The 17,763-nt window shown below is 48.6% G+C and overlaps 1 protein-coding gene across 1 annotated transcript in view; it reads right to left on the minus strand.

Annotated features, from left to right (window-relative positions):
* Window positions 1-221: 221 nt before the first annotated feature.
* LOC141580901 (uncharacterized) overlaps window positions 222-17,763 on the minus strand; it is a 77,330-nt gene continuing 59,788 nt past the window's right edge. The window contains exons 5-6 of the mRNA XM_074384231.1: window positions 2,484-2,581; window positions 222-1,473 (exon numbers count right to left, since the gene is read on the minus strand). Coding sequence (XP_074240332.1) covers window positions 2,528-2,581 — 54 coding nt within the window. The 3' untranslated portion in view covers window positions 222-1,473; window positions 2,484-2,527. The remainder of the gene's footprint in view (window positions 1,474-2,483; window positions 2,582-17,763) is intronic.

The following is a 17,763-nucleotide window of genomic DNA, read 5'->3' on the forward strand; positions in this document are numbered from 1 at the left end:
AAGACTTCCTGGGTTTGGGATGTGGAAAGAGATTGAGGTGCAGAGCATTTGGGGCTCTGCTGATTGGCGTGGAGACAGTGGTGCCGTGCTGCTAAAGAAGGAAACACAGTGGGTGCTCTGTAATCCCCCTCATGGGGGATTTCTAATGGAAAAAAAAAGATGTTTAATTTTTCACATTCAAGAAGGAGCTCACCACCAACCCCATGAATTCAAACCCTGGTGCTTGCGTTTGTCATCCTGTGGCCTCACTGCGCACTGGGAGGAAGGTAAAGCCCAAGAGGTAACCGTGGAGGTGTGCAAACATCAGGGGCCCCAGGAGGGAGAGTCTCATCATTATGGGGGCAGAACTGACTCTGGAAAGACTCAGTGAAGGGCAGCAATGTCAGCGTAGCCCAGAAACAACAGCGACGAGGTGGGCGAGCTAGACCAGCACTAGACCTGCGACACCCCTGATGATCCTGGAGCAAACGAACACCTACTGGGGGGTTAATGGCAAAGGTACCTACTAAGAGGCAGATAGGGAGAGCAGAGGGGCTTTCCCTGTCCCAGCAAAGAACGCGCCTTCCCCGCTCAGAAAATGAGGGATTTTGTGAGCCTTCTCACATACGTCACTGGTTGGTCTGAGAAGTACCTGGAATCAGCTTGTGCTCACGTGCAACATTTGATCCTCAAATGACCCAAACAGTAAATATTATCATCATTCCTACTGCATGGATTTAGGACTACTCCACAGGTTTTTTGCCCATGATCTTGAAGCTAATAAAGGAGAGAGCTGGGTTTCAAGCCCAAGTCTCCTGAGTCTAGCTGGAGCTCGTAGCTCTGCACTTTACCCAGAATGATGGCCAATGCCTCGGGCGCACAGATGGGAAGAAGTGACGGTATTAGGGATTCAGTGCTGCCGTCAGTAACTCATTTCCATTCCTTTTACTGTAATTCAGCTCTCAAAAGATCAGTCTGCACATCTAGTCGAGGAAGAGAAAAAAGCGCCAACACACGCAACTTAGATTTTCAGCTCAGAAACATCGTGCCCAGCAGCTACAATAGACCATTTTGATTTGGAAAGTGAGGTACACAGAAGCCTTGGTTATTACACTTAATTTAATTTAATTAGAACCATAAAAGCAAACTGCAGTTCTGCAGTGGGTTCTGACCAACCTGATTGCTTGGAGGAGCCACCGGAGTCACGCTGTTAACTGATGGGCAGAGGCCCAAGTCGCCACCATTACTCAGCCCTCCACTAAAGGGCCTCTTACCTTGGCTCGGCTGCGGCTCTTTTGTGCATTGACTTCTTTTCTGTCGCCTTTCCTTTGGAAGGTGATTTGCTGTGGCTCATTTCCAGCTGTAGTAAGAATGGCAGTTTTAAGCTGGTTGCAGTGGTTCAGCCTCTAATCTTAGCACTCAGGAGGCTGAGGCAGAAGGATCACTTGAGCCCAGGAGTTCCAGCCTAGCGTTAAGCAGCATAGTGAGATCCAGCTGAATGAAAGAAACAGCAGGGCAGGGGTCGCGGAGGAGGAGAGAGAGAGAGGATTGGGAAGAGAGAGAAAGAAGGAGAGAATTGTACTTTTATTCTTTCTTTAAGAAGCCCGAAATGCTGAGAGCAATTTTTCATTTCCTCTCCCTTTTCTATTTTCTCACCGTCTCTCAATATTCTGTCCCTCTCTACTTCTCCACTGTCTGCCTGTTGCTCTCCCTGTCAGCCAGCCTGCAGCTGGCCCCAAACCCCAAACCCCAGTCTCCCAAGAAGGCCAGTGTCCTACTTGGCAAGGCCAAGCCAGGCCCTATGCTAGATGCTGGGCATGACAGTTGGCCCTGCCCTCAGCTTACCCACTGAACAGATGGGAGAGACACGCAAGCAAACGCATCCAGAGTGTGGTGGGACACACACTAGAGCACATGGGTCACCTGTCATTTCAAGGGCACTGGAACAGGAGGGACGCCTAACATCAATAAGGCCCATCCCTGGATAAGGAAGCCCGTGAGCCTAGGAAGCTCTGTGAGCAGCTCTGCAGCCTTGCTGAGCGGCTCCCAAGGCCTGTGGGGTCCAGCCTCGGCCTATTCCTCCAGCCCCTTCTCTACCTCTTCCCAGCACATCTTCTGTCTTCTTACCATATAGACGCTTCTTTTCCTGCCTTAGCCTTGGCAGGTGCTGTCTGGATCACTCTCCCCACCCTCCACCCTCATCTGGCTCATGTCAGCTCACTTTCCAGGTGTCTGAGGAAAGATCCCTTCCTCTGGGAAGCATCCCTGGCCCACCAGGTCCAGGTGGCATTCTTTGTGCTGGTTCCCATTGCGCCTCCTTCATGGGTACCTGATACCTACCACACCACTTGGGCACCATCTCTTTGTTTATATTCTATTCTGGCCCCAAGCTCTGTGGAAGCAGGAATAATATTCACATTGCTTGTCTCTGTATCTCTGTGCCAGACGCAGTGACAGGCACACAGTAGATGCTTATACAGGTATGCTGGATGCATCAAATGTACCTGGAGTAGTGTGGGATGAAGGCAGAGAGGTAAGCAGGAGCAGATCAGGAAGACCGTGGAATGCCACACTTACAGAGGAGGAAGGGCAGAGGAGAAGACTGCAAGAGAGTCAATGAAGAGAGAACGCTTGTAAGACAGAACCCTCAGTGACAGGCACTGAGCGCCGCAGAAACACCTGCAGGCCACTCCCTGGAACTAGGGCAGAGTCAGCGCATCCCAATTTGGTTGAATTACCTTGAAGGAGAGAGGAAACCCTAGCCAGACCAAGCCATCTTGAACTCTCTTTTTTATTTTTTAAAGTTTTATTATTTATTTATTTAGAGACAGTCTCGCTCTGTTGCCCAGGTTGGAGTGCAGTGGCATGCACCACTGCCTCCCGGATTCAAGCCATTCTCCAACCTCAGCCTCCCGAGTAGCTGGCATTATAGGCACGTGCCACCACGCCCAGCTAATTTTTGTATTTTCAATAGAAACAGGGTTTCACCATGATGGCCAGGCTGGTCTTGAACTCCTGACCTCAAGTGATCTGCCTCCCTTGGCCTCCCAAAGTGCTGGGTTTATAGACGTAAGCCACTGCACCCAGCCTTGAACGCTCTTGTAACAACAAGATAGTGGATTCCAGTGGAGCTGGCTACTACTTGTTGTCAGCAATTTCTTCTGTCTGTAAGTTGAAGTAGTGTGTGCTCATATCTTGAAACAAATGAGACACTTCTGGAGACATGAAAAGACATGAGAGTCACCCAGAGGCCCAGCTGCCTCCCTGTTGGGAAGGGGTGGTCGTCACTGAGCATCTGCTTCCAGTGGCCATTTCCTGGTGCCGTCTGTCCCCACAGCTGGCACTGCTGTCTCAGTAGGAGGCTGCCTTCAGATGCTGGAGCCAACTGTGCCTGCACACAAGATGAGCCTGGGAATTTGCAGCCCCCCAAGGACAGATTAAATTCTCCATCCCCAACCTGAGAGCTGATGACACGGATACTTGCCCTGCCCTGTTCTCAGCTCTGCTGCAGGACTTTGCTTCACGTCACCCTCTTGCTTGGCCCCGTTCTCTTCTCTGTCCATGTTGTTCATGCCTGCTGGTCTTTCATGGGAGCACTCATACAAAGATCACCTGCACGACTGTCCCTGGGTCAGAGCCTCCATCTGGGGAAGCTCACCTATGCCAGACAGGGTTCCCAAAGCTCATGAGAACAATAAGCATTGCGCTAGAAGTGGTCACACGTGTCACACTTCAGCCCCGCCATTCACACACACACTATTTCTGTCGTTGCCAGGCTCATCAGACTTAAGGGCACACTCTAGGAAAAGTTCCAACCCTGACGGGAGACTTCTAATAAAAAAGAGATGTTTAATTTTTCACATTCAAGAAGGAATTGGGAATTCACTACCAACCTTGTGAATTCAAAGCCTGACATTAATGACTGTCATTCTCTGGCCTCACTGCACGCTGGGAGGAAGATTACCTCACACAGGGACAGACGTGTCAGGGAAAGAATGGCATGGGATACAGTTCCAGCTTTCACAAAAACGCAGTGGGCTTTCCAGATGTGCTTGGAGGGAAAAAATTATGTTTTGGGTGTGTCTATTTGCATTTTTAAAAAGATAACGTTGTAAAGGATCTGTAACTCTAATTTCCTATGGCAGGTATTTATCAAAGGACAAAGTTCCTAAGGTTTCCAAGTGGAGAGGAGAAACCCCAGACGGCTTGCAGGGTGGCTTTCTGCAGTTAATGGTGCTGGAAATCATATGAAATCATTTACACATTTTTCTTTCCAACCTTCACCTTAGGTTTATGTTTTGATATTTCACGTTGCCACACTGTCCCATTAAAAGAAATGAGACAGTTAATTAGAAACTTGAAAACAAAGACTTTAAATAAACGAAAAGGAAAAATAAAGTTTTGCCCCAGTGTCCCTCCAGTGAGGAACAAGTAGAAATGTCTGAGGGATTAAATTTCTTTGTAATCCCTTAGGTTTGGCTTCAATACATAAACATTTAAATCATTTCAAGTTACAATTTTTTTTCCCCAATCCGGCATCCAATAAAGTAGTCATCATTTTTTTCTTCTAATCTGGTATCAATTCAAGAAAAATGAGAAGCAGCATATGTGACCACTCGCTGTTGCAGGTGGCAAAGCCACACCCCTCACTCTGCACGCAGCCTGCTCCTGGGCTGGGGCTGGTCGGACTCAGCACTGGGCGGTCCCAGAACCAACTCATCCCACTTGGCCCTAGGTCCCTGTGTGGGCTTGCACCTCATTCTAGTGCCCAGAGCCCCTCCTAAAAGCCAGACAGTGGATTTCCCTTTAACTCCTGTGGGTAGGCTTCCATCGGTAGTAACTCTGACTTACTTAGTGCCAGCATCATGCCAGGTACTCGACTGGGGGCACTAGGCCCACCCCTCCTCACAGATGCTGCTCAAAGAGGCTGCTATCATTCATCCCTTTGTTGCCTGCAACTCTGAAGCCAGATGCGCCCTGCCTCCATTCACGTGTGGCTACTGCCTCTTTGCCCAACGTCAATCCTGACACAGCCCTCAGCCCTTCCTCTGGTGATCACAAAGGATTCCTTCACATCAAATCGTTTAGGAGCCTTGAAGATTTGAAGGATCAAGAAGAGAGGACACAACGCACTCTGCACAGACCCCACCGTCCCCCGATAGTTGTGCTGATGGTGTGGGCAGGTACGGGGACCACCAGTGTTTTGGGGTGTCAGTGTCTTTCCCAGCACAGGACAACACAGCTTTCCCATAAAACGTAGCACTCCCCACAAGTCTAATTCCAGTAAAACAAATTGAATACAACTGCCCTCGTCCCACAAGAGATGGATGGGCAAGCCGGGTGGAGAGGGGCTCAATAATTTGCTCAAGCTTTCTCAGCTAATAAGAATCACCATGGGAACCTGAGCCTAGGTGTGCCTAAAAGCCCACACTCTAATAAGTCACCCTGCCTCTCCAAGACCAAATCAATAGCCTAGCACGTGATTTCTTCCAAAAGACAGTGCCTACCCTGCTCTACCCTTTCCTCCAAGGCTTAAAGTTGCCCCCAATTTCACCCCAATAGCTGGAGCCAGTTCCGGCCTGCAGGCTCCGGGACCCCCACCACCTAACACACTGAGCACCTCCCGGCTCTCTTCCCATCCCCACCCTGTCTCCGCGCCTCTCTCTGGGCTCTACCTATTCCTCTTGCTCTTTGATGGGGACAGATTGCTTGGCCTGCCTCCAGTCCCCTGTCCCCAAACCCTCTCTCTGTCTTATGGGGCTTCTTTACATCACCTGTAGCTAGATCCCTCCCCTGGGCCACCTCCCATCCTGCTTGGAGCCCACTTAAGGCCACCCAGCTCTAAACCCCTCGCCGACTGGATTCACTGTTTGTGGAGAACAACGCGTCTCTCATCCCTGCCTTTCTTGTCCTTCCTCTTTGCCTATAGTAGGCAAAGAATGTCTTCCCTACAGAGAATGATTCAGTTCCCCACTTTCTATAACGACCAGGGTACTCTAGGGAGGGCCTTGCAGTGTTTAATGGAGCATCTGAGACATCTCTACCTCCCTTCTCTCCTCTTTTGCTCTGTATCAGTTGAGATGGCAGCTGCCCCAGAAAACATTTTTGGCTGATCCATTTTCTCCATGTTCCCTCAGACTTTCCCATGCAAAGCTAAAAATAGCAACCCATTTCTGTTCTTACACTAAAAGACAGAAGCAGACTCCCCTCCATCTGGGCAAGGAAGTGATAGTTGTGCTGATGGTGTGGGCAGGTACGGGGACCTCAGCCTCAGGGAGGAAACAGAAACCGCAGGAAGGAGCAGGGAAGGGACTCTCAGGAAGGGGTGAGTACACGCTTAACATCAAAAGGGATGCTCCGCTATCATCACGAGTAGCAGCTCTGACTGTTAGAGTAGGAGTTGGAATTCTCGGGCGATCTGGCAACCAGTTGGGGCTTTCCAAAGGGCCTCATGTGGTCCACCAACGCACATGTCCCTGGATGGCCAGTTGAGGGGTAGAGTTCACCACTTATGTAGCTGCAGCCCCTGGGAGGTGGCCCCAAGCTCTGGAGGCTGCAGATCAAATTGAAAGTTGTCCCTGGAGGTTTGAGTTCAGTGTTGAAGAGCTTGACATACGCATCTCCATGGTACCAGCCAAGTTATGCAATTGCTCCGGTTTCATCAGTTTCCTTTCTCTCCTCCTCCATGATGTCCTTCCTCCCAGGCTAACTCTACCAGTAGCATCTCTTCTTCCTCTCAATTTCTATCTGCACCAACCATTGAGCATTTAATCACATAGGGCCTTGTGACATCTCAGGGCTGCTAAGTGGAACTTTTATCAGTTGCAATTTTCTTTGAAGAGGGGTGTGTGGTGTGCGTGTGTGTGTGTGTGTGTGTGTGTGTGTGTGTGTGTGTGTGTTTTCCTGATTGAGGAGCAGTGGGTGAGCACTGCAGAGTGTTGAGGAAATGCATGCTTATAGGTGCATGACAGCCGAGCGACAGCTCCTCATTCTGGATCTGACATTTGTGGGGGACTCTGGAGGAGTGAGAAGTTTCTCTGAGACTCCCTGGAAGATGTGCTCGATAACACTGGGGTGGAAAGAAATGGTCCCTTCCCAAATTTTTCGGTAGTAAGGGAATTCATAGCGTCTGAATCAGGGAAAGTTGGCAAAAATTAAAGCAGACTGTAGAGATAAGATACCTGGGAAGCAAGTAAGCTCAGAAAATGTGATTAGGTAAGGGCCTGAGTGGTGGTAAAATAAATCAATGTTATATAATGGATGGATAGATAGATAGATCAATAGTAGGTGAATAGATAGATAGACAGATAAATAAATGATGGATAGATACTGTTTAGAACATAGAATTAAGAAAGATCCCTGGATGGATAGATTGATGATTAGATAGATAGGTAGGTAGGTAGGTAGGTAGGTAGGTAGATAGATGGATGGATAGATAAATAGATTAGATAGATAGATAGAGAGAGAGAGAGAGACAGATAGATGGATAGATACTGCTTATGAACATAGAATTAAGTAAGATTCCCCCTTTGGAGGGGCAGGAAGAGCAATCCAGGAGAGTTTCCTGATGTGACCTCAGAAAATCTCCAATTAGCAGACAACCGAGAAGTCCACACGATTTCAAATCGGTGCTCACCAAGATCTGAGAGCCACCCCACCAGACCACAGCTCCTCAGGCTGAAACCCGAAAGGTGCTTCCTGGAGCCTGCGAAGAGTTCCACAGTGAGGTGGCACTAAGAGTGGCTAAGAAAAGGTCTTTACAGCAGTTTAAACCAGGAAGTGAACGTCTGTGTCCCATCTGTTCCTCGCCTGCACTATCTGCTCACCCTCTTTAAAAAGTTTTATGGTAAAAAATGGCCAACTGACTGGGTGGGTCTTTCTTTCCTCTGCCCCACTGCCTCCAGACAGCCTAAAGTGGCCTCTGTCTCCTCTGAACCGCCATGGTTCTCTTTATTTGAACCCCTCAAAACACTGAACAACAGTTATGCACATACTCTTTGTTTCACAATAACGCCCCCCAGAGTCTCTACACCCCAGAGAGACTGTGAAGGTGGGTTGAAGGGCCTTGAGATGAGGATTCTCCTAAAGTATCCGGGTGGGCCCAATCTAATAGTGGAGACACCTGTCCCCACTTCCACAGACCACAGGGACACTGTGCCACAGGCCAGCGAGGGGCAATGGGGGATCGGTGAGCAGGTGTTATTTATGATTACAGCAAGTTGGTTGCCCTTCGAGAACTTCCTTTCACCCCACTCAGGGAGGATCAGTGTTCAGGAATCCCAGGGCAACTCTGGCTAGGCCCTGGCCTCAAGCCTGCAGCTTGGTTTTTATGGGGGTGACATCCCAGCCCATACTCGAGTGAGACACTCGGTCCACTGTGTCTGATGTAATCATGAATGTGAGGGCTCATCTCTCCCTGGGACTGAGGTGACCACACACAAGGACACAGGCAGCACAACGGGCATTGCCCACAGAAGGCGCCGAGCAGAGCCAGTCACTTCTCATGACCAGCATCATGTCCTCAGTGGCAGCCCAGGGTCCCATCGACTCTGAAAAGCCAATGCTTTGAAATGTCCTTTAGCATGCTGGTCATGAAGTCATTTAAGGTCAAGAGCCAGAGTTTGCAGTGCCCACTCAGAACCCTGAGGAGCCCTGGCCTGGGAGCAGGTGAAATTTCAGCCTGTCTCTGGACTGGGTGCACAGCCGGTCCTGTCTCAAGCTGAGACATGAACTGCTCCCCTTCCACCTGCTCACAGGCCCCAAAGAGAAGCCTTCCCCCTGTCCCCCGTTCCTCCACAGCCCAGCCCCTCAGCTCAGGCCCTCCTCCTTGCACCTGAAGCCCCTGCAGCTTCCTCCATACTCTTTCCAGCCCCAGGCTCGGCAAAGCACCACCACTGTCTGATCACCTTCCTTGCCGGAGTCCCCACCAAGATAGGGGAGCTGGGCTCGGTCTGTCCTACTGACTCCCTGCCCGCAGCCCTCTGGGACTCTGCAGCTGTCCTTTGCTGCTCCCTCTCCCCAGTCCTCCCCCTTCCCTCCCTAGCTCCTCTTTGTTCCTCAGGCCTGAGCCCAGAGCCAGCTTCTCCAGGAAGTTTTCCCTGACAACGCCCTGCAGCCCAAGTTAGCAGGCTTGGCGTGGCCCCCTCTAAAGCACAGGTGGAGCCAACCCGGAATTGTCTATCTGAGCCTGCTTTCTGCGGGCATCTGACCTCCTCACCCTCCCACTCTCCTGCCAAGCAGACTGTGAGCTCCTGAGGGTCAGGAAGCTCATACACCCTGGTCCTAGTATCCCCGTTTTGATGAAATGTTTGGTGCTTATCAGATGATCGTCAGAGCTTGTGGAATGCACAGGAAAGCAGGTGTTCCTGCCAGGGAGTTCTGCCATCTCCAGGCAAAAAAAAATTGGATTGGGGGGATGCTCCCCAAGAAAGGGCCTCTCGGAGCCAGGCTGTACTTTATTTCTCTTTTCCAGTGCAACCTCCACCCAAGGCTGTCAAAACGAGAGCACTTTTGTTTTCACTTTTTAAATTTATTTTTTATTTTTTTAATTAACAAGCAAAAATTGTATAATTTATTGCATCCAACATGTTTTGAAATATATATACATTGTATAATGGCTATGCCAAGGTAATTAACATATCCACTACCTCAAATACTTACTTTTTTGTGGTAAGAACACTTAAAATCTATTCTCTTGGCAATTTTCAAGTATCTAATTCATTAACTATAATCATCATGTTGTACAATGGACCTCCTGAACCCGCTCCTCCTAACTGGAATTGTATGACCTTGACCAACATCTCCCTCCCCCCAGTCCCTGGTAGCCACCATTTTACCCTCTGTTTCTGTGAACTCCACTGTTTTAGTTTCCATACATAAGTGAGATCACATGGTGTTTGTCTTTCTGTGCATGGCTTATTTCACTTAATATAATGTCTCCCAGGTTCACCCACATTGTCGCAAATGACAGGGTATCTTTCTTTCTTCATGGCTGAAGTGTACTCTATTGTGTATTGTATATTCTTCTTCATCCATTCATCTGTTGATGGCCACCTGAGTTGCTCCCACACCTCGACTGTGGTGAACAGTGCTGCCGCGAGCATGGGGGGCACATATCCTTCCAAACACGGATTCCCTTTCCTTCGCTTGTAGACCTAGCAGTGGTCCCCCGCTGCCGAACACCCGGGCTGCCGTGTTAAACCAGACAGATGTGGTACGAACCCTGGGCAGTAAGCAAACGAGTAAGTTCTAGCACACAGAATCACGAAGGATGTAAAAAGCTGGGGACACACGATGGCTTTACAACGCGTGAGGAAACCTGGAGGTGCTGAGTGTGTCCCAAGAGCGTCATCCTGCGTTATCTAACGGGCGGGGCCCGCTCTGTGCTGAGCCTCCTTCCAGATGCCCCTGACGTTCCTCCTGTTTCTCTCTCTGCCTGGTTCTCTCCAACAGACTGTGGGGCCGGGGTACCTTCCTTGTCTGCCTCCCTCCCAGCCCCCATTGCCACTCACCTCCAGCCTTGGCTAGACCCTTTCCATTGCTCCCTAACCCCTTAGCCTCCCTGTACCCCAGGCACTCCTGCATGGGCCTTACCCTGGAATTGGTCACGTCAGTCCCTACTGGGGATGTGCCTTGAGTCTGGGCTACAGGAAGTCTGCAAGGCCCTTCCTCCTGCCTCCTAGCGCCAAGAAGCCGTAAATCAAGCCACATGTCTTTCTTCATTATACATTCATTCAATCACTCATTTCCTTCATTCATTCATGCCTTCATCCCTAATTCACATTTACTGATGACTGTACTATGTGCTAACCACAGGGTGCCGGGTGTCTAGAGACGAGTGCCACTCCTGTCAAGGTGCACACCCAGTACCCAACAGGGAGCTGAGCATAGAAGTAACCTCATCAAAATGTCCCAGGCACAGTGGCTCAAACCTGTAGTCCTAGTGCTATGGGTGGTTGAGGCAGGAGGGTTGCTTGAGTCTAGGAGTTAGAGGCAAACCTGGGCAACTTAGTGAGACCCCCATCTCTACAAAACACATTTTTATAATTAGTCAGGCATGGTGGCACATGCCTGTAGTCCCAGGTACTCAGGAGGCTGAGGTGGGGGGATCGCTTGAGCCCAGAAAGTCGAGGCTGCAGTGAGCCATAATGGTCCACTACACTCCAGCCTGGTGACAGAGCAAGACTTTGACTCTAAAAAATAAAAATAAATGAAAAATAAATACACCAACCAAAATGCAGGGAGCAAGGAGTGCAGAGATGGCTACAGGAGTGCTGAGCATTTCATTGCTGCCCTGATGAAAACATGTCATCTTTACCCTGTCACAGAACAAATGGAACATCTGTCTCTTTCATGATTAGCAAAGCTGATTTCATGTGTTTCTGAAAAGTCTGTTACAGTGCTAACAGTGAAAACATTTTTTCCTTCCAGGAAATTGGGGAGACATTTTCTTTCAATGTTTATGGAGATTGGCAGGAAAAGAGAAAATTGCATTTTAGGTGTATATGCTGTGACAAAAGCCTAGGCAAGGTCCAGCTGGGACAGTGAAAGGAGAATTCAAGTCCAGGTAAGTGTAGGTTATGGAGAAGGTAGGGCTGACCTCTCTGAAGGCAACATGCTTGAATTACATCCTTGGTAGAAGTTGACCAAGCTGGCAAGAAGAAGGAGGGAAAGGGCTTTCCAAAGCATCAGAAAGACCATAGCAAAGGCATGGACCCATGACATTTCAAGAACATTAATACTTAACAAATTACTCACAAATGGAGTAGCTTAAAACAACACACAGTTATGACCTCACAGTGTCTCGGGGCAGCCACCTGGTCATGGCTTAGCTGGATCCTGTCCTTCAGGATCTCTCACAAGGTGGCAATCAAGGTGCCGGCCAGGGTTGGGGTCTCATGTGAAGGCTCAAGTTGGGGATCGGTTTCCAAGTTCATGCGTTTGTTAGAAGATTTCAGTTCTTCAAGAAATCTTCAAGAAAGAGAGGGCCTTAGTTCCCTGCCGGCTGTTGGCCAAAGGCTGCTTTCATCCTCTTGCCAAGTAAACCTCTCCAACACAGCCACTTGCTTCGTCAAAACACACAAGCCAAGAAGGCAACAGAGAGCATCCACTAGCAAGACAGATGCTAGGCTCTTGGAAGTTAATTATGGGAGTGACATCCCTTCACTTGTCATTCTTTGTCAGTTAGAAGCAACTTGCTGGGCCAGCCCACATTCAGGAGAGGGGATTCTATGGTGATGTGGCTGCTGGGAAGTGGGGATCATCAGGGACGAATTAAACCCTGCCTGGTATCGTCCATTTGGGGAACTGCAGCTTGTCTCGTACTAATGGGGTGGTGCAGCAACATTAGAGGCAGCAGGGAAGCCAGTGCAGACCGTGAGGGCCACCGTGCCGAAGAGCTAGGGTATTTGCCCTGTAGAAGATGGGACTTCCTTCTTTTTTTTTAACTCACCTCTTCCTTTGGCTTTGTTTCTCAAATCACTTTTGCTGTTACTGTTTCCTGAATTCTCATCTTCCACATTCTACACCGTCAGTTCCCCTTACTCTTTTCCATGTTTCTGCCCTCCGGTAGGCACCAACACAGCTGCTACTCAGACACACCTAAGGTTGTAACAATGCAGCTGAAATCAGTTAAACTCCCCTAGCCCTAAATAGGTGACATCCCCAAATCCATTACTTAGATTTCAGGAAAAGGTTAGTTTAGGGCTGCTCAAAAAACCAGAGGGAAGAGGTTAGACAAGTGCTGGAACGCTTTCTTGGGAGCCGGGCCCTGCCCACAGATTCCCGTGTTGTTCCCTAATTGAGGGGCTGCCACCAGGCATTAGTTGTTCCAAATCCATCATCAGCTCCAAAGCCCAAACTTCCCAAACCAGCTTTCCCTGAGGAAATGGCCTCATGTCGTAATCCTTCATTGCCAAACATGTCTCTTGATTATGGTTGTCTGTTCTTCCTTTTCATCTCAGTTGAAAAATGTTCACAGTTCTGACTTCTAGAGATTTCTACTGGTTTCTTTACCTTGATGACTTTTCCTGCACATGTGACAGTGCATCCTTGCCAAAGCTCATTTTTCCATGCTTAACAAAGCATTTGATGGACTACTTTTTTGGCATAAAACCTCAGTCTTCCATCCTTTGATCTGTGAGCGCCACATGCACAGAACTGTATTAGCAAGAGCTACCTTTCCAAATACTATAGCCATGTCCAAAATATAACACTCTAGGGTTCCATTGGAAAGCCCTGGGGACTCATTTTCCATGACCGTTAGATCCTCTTGGCCTCAATCCTTGCCCCATTCGTTATTGATCTCCCAGGGAAAAGAATAATTGCTGCAATACATTCGTGGATTTTGATTCCTTCCACCCAAGTCCTTTTTGCGACCACACTCACTGGTTACTGCACATCCATTTGGAGGATGGCTGCCTTTTACAAATGGATCATGACAACATTCCAAATGTAGCAGCTTTGATCTCTTGGCCAGAAGACATCTGCTTGCCTCTTATGTCATTTTTACCTTCTAAGTTCGGGCCAAAATAGTCCCAGAACGTGTCTCCCTGCTGGAGTATCACTCCCTGTCTCTTCTGTTTCCTTTGCTTAACGTTATCACCTTCTCCTTCCAATACTTTCGCCTCATCATTCCATGCAATATTTTACCCTGGACCAAGAGAAATTCTGTAGCTGACAGGAGATTGTATTGTCTTTGAAGTGTGCTGGGTCTAGGCTCATCTCTGGCTGGAGAAACAGCTTACTGGAATTGCTTAGGAGAAACCTTTCTGCTTTTGTTTCCTTTTCTGTGTTTACCCGTGGAGGAGCATGTGAGTAATCAGGAGGGAAGGTGCCAGACGGTCAGTCCTCTCTGTGGATCAGCTGAGGATGCATTTGCCCCCACTTCCTCCTTTCCCACAAAAAGTGACAATACTGAACAAAGTCCCTCTCTAACTACCTCCATTTCCCAATCTCATCTCCTCCTGCCCTCAGCCCCCGATGTTACTCCTGCTTGGGATATGAGCTGAAGTGTAAATCAGGTGTAATTCAGCTGAAGTTTAAATCCACCTGGCAAGAAAAGCCTGACCAAAATCCACCCTGCACCCTTCCCGCAAAAACAGAAACAAAACAAAACAAACAAACAAACAAAAAAAACATTTCCCTTAGGTTTTACCTGGACCCTGCTCTCTTTGTGGAGATAGGCCTGGGCCTCCGGGGGTTGCAGGGAGATTTGTTTAACTGCTTCAGATGATGATTTGCATGAGACCCTGAAACAAAAGCTCCTATGTGTGTAAAAACACTAAAGGATTAAGCCTTTGTTCGGGTCCCTTTTAGAAAGAAGTGTGATTACACAAAAAGCAAGGGCACCGGAGAGAGCTGAGTGAGCTATCGAATGACCTAACAGACCCTGCGAAGAAACTTAACCCAGGGCACAGTGCCTTTCCTGCAGTACTCTGGTCGGTTCAAAGTGGTGCTTTTGTCTCTAATGAGGGGTCACGGGTCTGCAATCAGGCCTGCTGGGGGGACAGGAATGGCGGACAAGAGTGTGGGACAATGTAAGGATGGAAACCGTAGAGTGATGCCTACAGGTACCCAGGGAATGTTACTGAATGCCACCTTTGACCTAATGAGGCCAAAACCCACCGGTTACCAAGCCAGAAGGAATAACTGGAGTTGGAGTCGCCCCTAAGAGTCCCACATGTCTGATGGCAAACCCTGCCACTCATTCTATCTCCACCATCTGAGAAAGCAGCCTGTGAGGCAGAAAGTCTTACTAATGAACAAAATCTTAACAGGGTAGTTCCTGTGGTCTCCGCTTCTCCTTTAACTTCTGGGAGGTTAAAGAGAACGGCTGAGGTTGCACAGCAGTCTGTTCCAGATGGATTGGAAGCTTACACTTTAGTGTGTGACTTTCATTCACTCAGATGCAAGCTCTAATGATAGCATCCTTGAAAGGTTTCCCAACGAAAACTAAGTCCTAACCGTGAAGTCATCATTATCAACAGCCTTCACGAAAGCTCATATGCACAGGCTCTGCCTGAGAGCAATGAAGCAGAGTAGCCACCGTCTGCCGACTGGGTGACCCTTTTTCCCACAGAGATCCCAAACTCAGCACATCCACAGCTACCTTTTTACCATCCTCTCCAAACTCCTCACCTCCATCAAAGTCCACCACTTCTACTGATAACACCTCGTATGCATCCCGCTAGCTCTCATCCGATTACTGCATGCAACAGCCATCAGGCACTCTCCCTGCCTCAGCCTTGACCCCTTCCAGCCCATCCTCCACACTGCAGCAGACGGTGAACTGGTGTGGGGTAAACTCACCTAATAGCAATAATTTAGGTACACTTACAGAATGACCCTGAATGGCAGATGTGTGTTCTAAGTCGGGGAATCTGGGAGGGGCCAGTCTAAGATTTGTTCCTTGTCTATGAGGAATATTTGAGCAGCGGGCCTGACCCATGGATTGGGATTGGGATCTCGAGTTTTGGGTTAAATGAAGGTTGCCGGGTTGTTACGGGGCCGGTGTTAAGTGAAAATGCTCTATAAACCACACGCTGTTTGCAGGGGCTGCCGTTTTCCTGCCCAGCCTGTCGCCACCGGACTGTGGGAAGGTAGACATGTGGTCCAGCCCTCTGCCACTGGACTGTTTCTGTACGTAAGGCGGTTCTCCTGTCCAGCCTGCTGCCATTGGACTCGCTTCCCTGTATGAAGCCCCTAAAGAAACCCCATGTCTCATGTGCTGGTTCTGGGTCTCTTCTTTGGTCTCTTGAATCTGGTGCCTTCCCTACTGGGGTTAATAGGGGTTCGCCACAGCAACTGTCCAAAATGCAAACTTGGTCGTGCTGTTCATCTACTCCCATATCCGGCAATGCTTGCCCAGGTCTAAGCAGGAGAAAGTTCAGACTACACAGTCTTGCCTGTTGTGGCCTCTGCCTTCCTCTCCAGTCTTTTCTCTCCTGTCCCACACACGCTCTGCCCTGCCATGCACACATACTCTCCATCACCTCCATGTCTTTGCCAATGTTTATTCTCACTTCCTACAAAGCTACCCCTGACTTACGTCTCCTGACTTCAGTCTATTCATCCACTGAGGCTCAGTCAAGCGGCATGTCCCGGAAGTCCTCCCTTGCCACTGGAAATCCTCTTTACCACCATAACTCCTGGAGCAACGTATGCATACCCAGGTCACACTGCTGAATTATTGCTTACATTTCAGTGTTTTCACTAAACTACAAACTCCTGAAGAGTGAAGACAAGTCTGTAACCAGCTTTGTATCCTAGCACATTACCTGACATATAGGAGCTACATGAGAGATGCTGGTTGATAAGAGATGAGTTGATTTATTGGGCACCTACTATATGTCTGGCACTAGGGCTATAGAAATGAACAAAACAGAGAAAAAAAATCCCTACCCTTCTGAAGCTTATATTTTTGCATAAGTAGATAATGTCAACTCTTAATAACAGCTAAGAGGAAAAATAAAGTAGGGGAGGAGATGGGGAATGATGGGGGCATCTGTTTTAGATGGCAGAGTCAGAGACAGTGACTCTAAGAAGTGACAGTTGGGCCTGGACCAAGATGAACCAGAGAGTCTCATTATCAGGAAGAAGAACACTCCAGAAATAGGGATGAGTAGTACCAGGGCCCTGGGGTGAAGGGGATTTGGCATGTTGAAGAAGTGGCAAGGAGGTTCAGCATGGCTGGCACGCACTGAATGAGGGAGAATCATAAAAGTCAAGTTGAAGAAAGGGCCAGACCGATAGCATGCCTGGGCATTGTGGGCACACATCTACACATCTCATAGCAGAAATGAAAGCAAAATTCAAAAAGGTGGTTATTTATAGGCAAAGTGGGAGGAGATACAGGGAGGGGAATCAGGGTTGCTCTGGGTTATTGTCAGTTTCTTAATTCTGGGGTTGACTGGCTTCATGGGTTTCCCAGCATGCATTTCTTTACAGGGAATACCTAGCAGAGCCATGCAAAATGATGATGTGTCATGAACCAAAATCATCACTAGTCTGATTCTGTGCACTGGAGAGACAGAAACGAAAGTAATTCACCCAGGACTAAAATGTCTATTATTCTGAAATAATGATCTTAAGGAAAACCTCCCAAGTTAATACCTGCTTAAATGAGAAATTCTCTTCAAAGGTTTTGGTGGATCCCTTTTTTCCCAGTTGCTGCCATTTTAAATACTTTCCAATAGGACTCATGGAGCAGCATGTGGCCCGTGGTCTGTGGACCACAGCGCCCCATTGCAGGAAGACACTGGGGCCAGACAGTGCTGGGCAGAGTACACAATCTGACAGTGCAGGATAAATGCAACCGACAGCAAGATTGTAAGCAAACCCTTAGAGTGATCCTGCACCCCAGACTCACCTGAATGTGTGTTCTGAGCCAAGGAATCGTGGCATGAACAACCCGGAAGGTTGTTCCTATCTACAATAAACATTTGAACCCTCAGCCTGTTCCATAGAACAAGGGCCATACAGGGGATTGAAGCCCTGAATTTGGGGGTATATGAGAGTGGACAGGTGGAGATCATTATGGAGAGGGTGTTAAGTGACATGCTATTTAAATGACAAGCCGTTTGCAAAGGGTTGCAGTTTTCCTGCCTAGCTCACCGCCACTGGAGTGTAAGTAAGGTGATTATCTTGTCCAGCCCACTGCCCCTGGACTCCCTCTGCCCTATATAAGCCTCCAGCAGAACTCCATGTTTCTCATTTGCTGACGATGAGTCTCTGGCCTCTTGAACTTGGTGCCATTCCTACTGAGGTTGATAGGGGTTTGGCAAG

The sequence above is a fragment of the Saimiri boliviensis genome, chromosome 13 (assembly GCF_048565385.1).
Source record: "Saimiri boliviensis isolate mSaiBol1 chromosome 13, mSaiBol1.pri, whole genome shotgun sequence".
In the NCBI taxonomy this organism is placed as follows: domain Eukaryota; kingdom Metazoa; phylum Chordata; class Mammalia; order Primates; family Cebidae; genus Saimiri; species Saimiri boliviensis.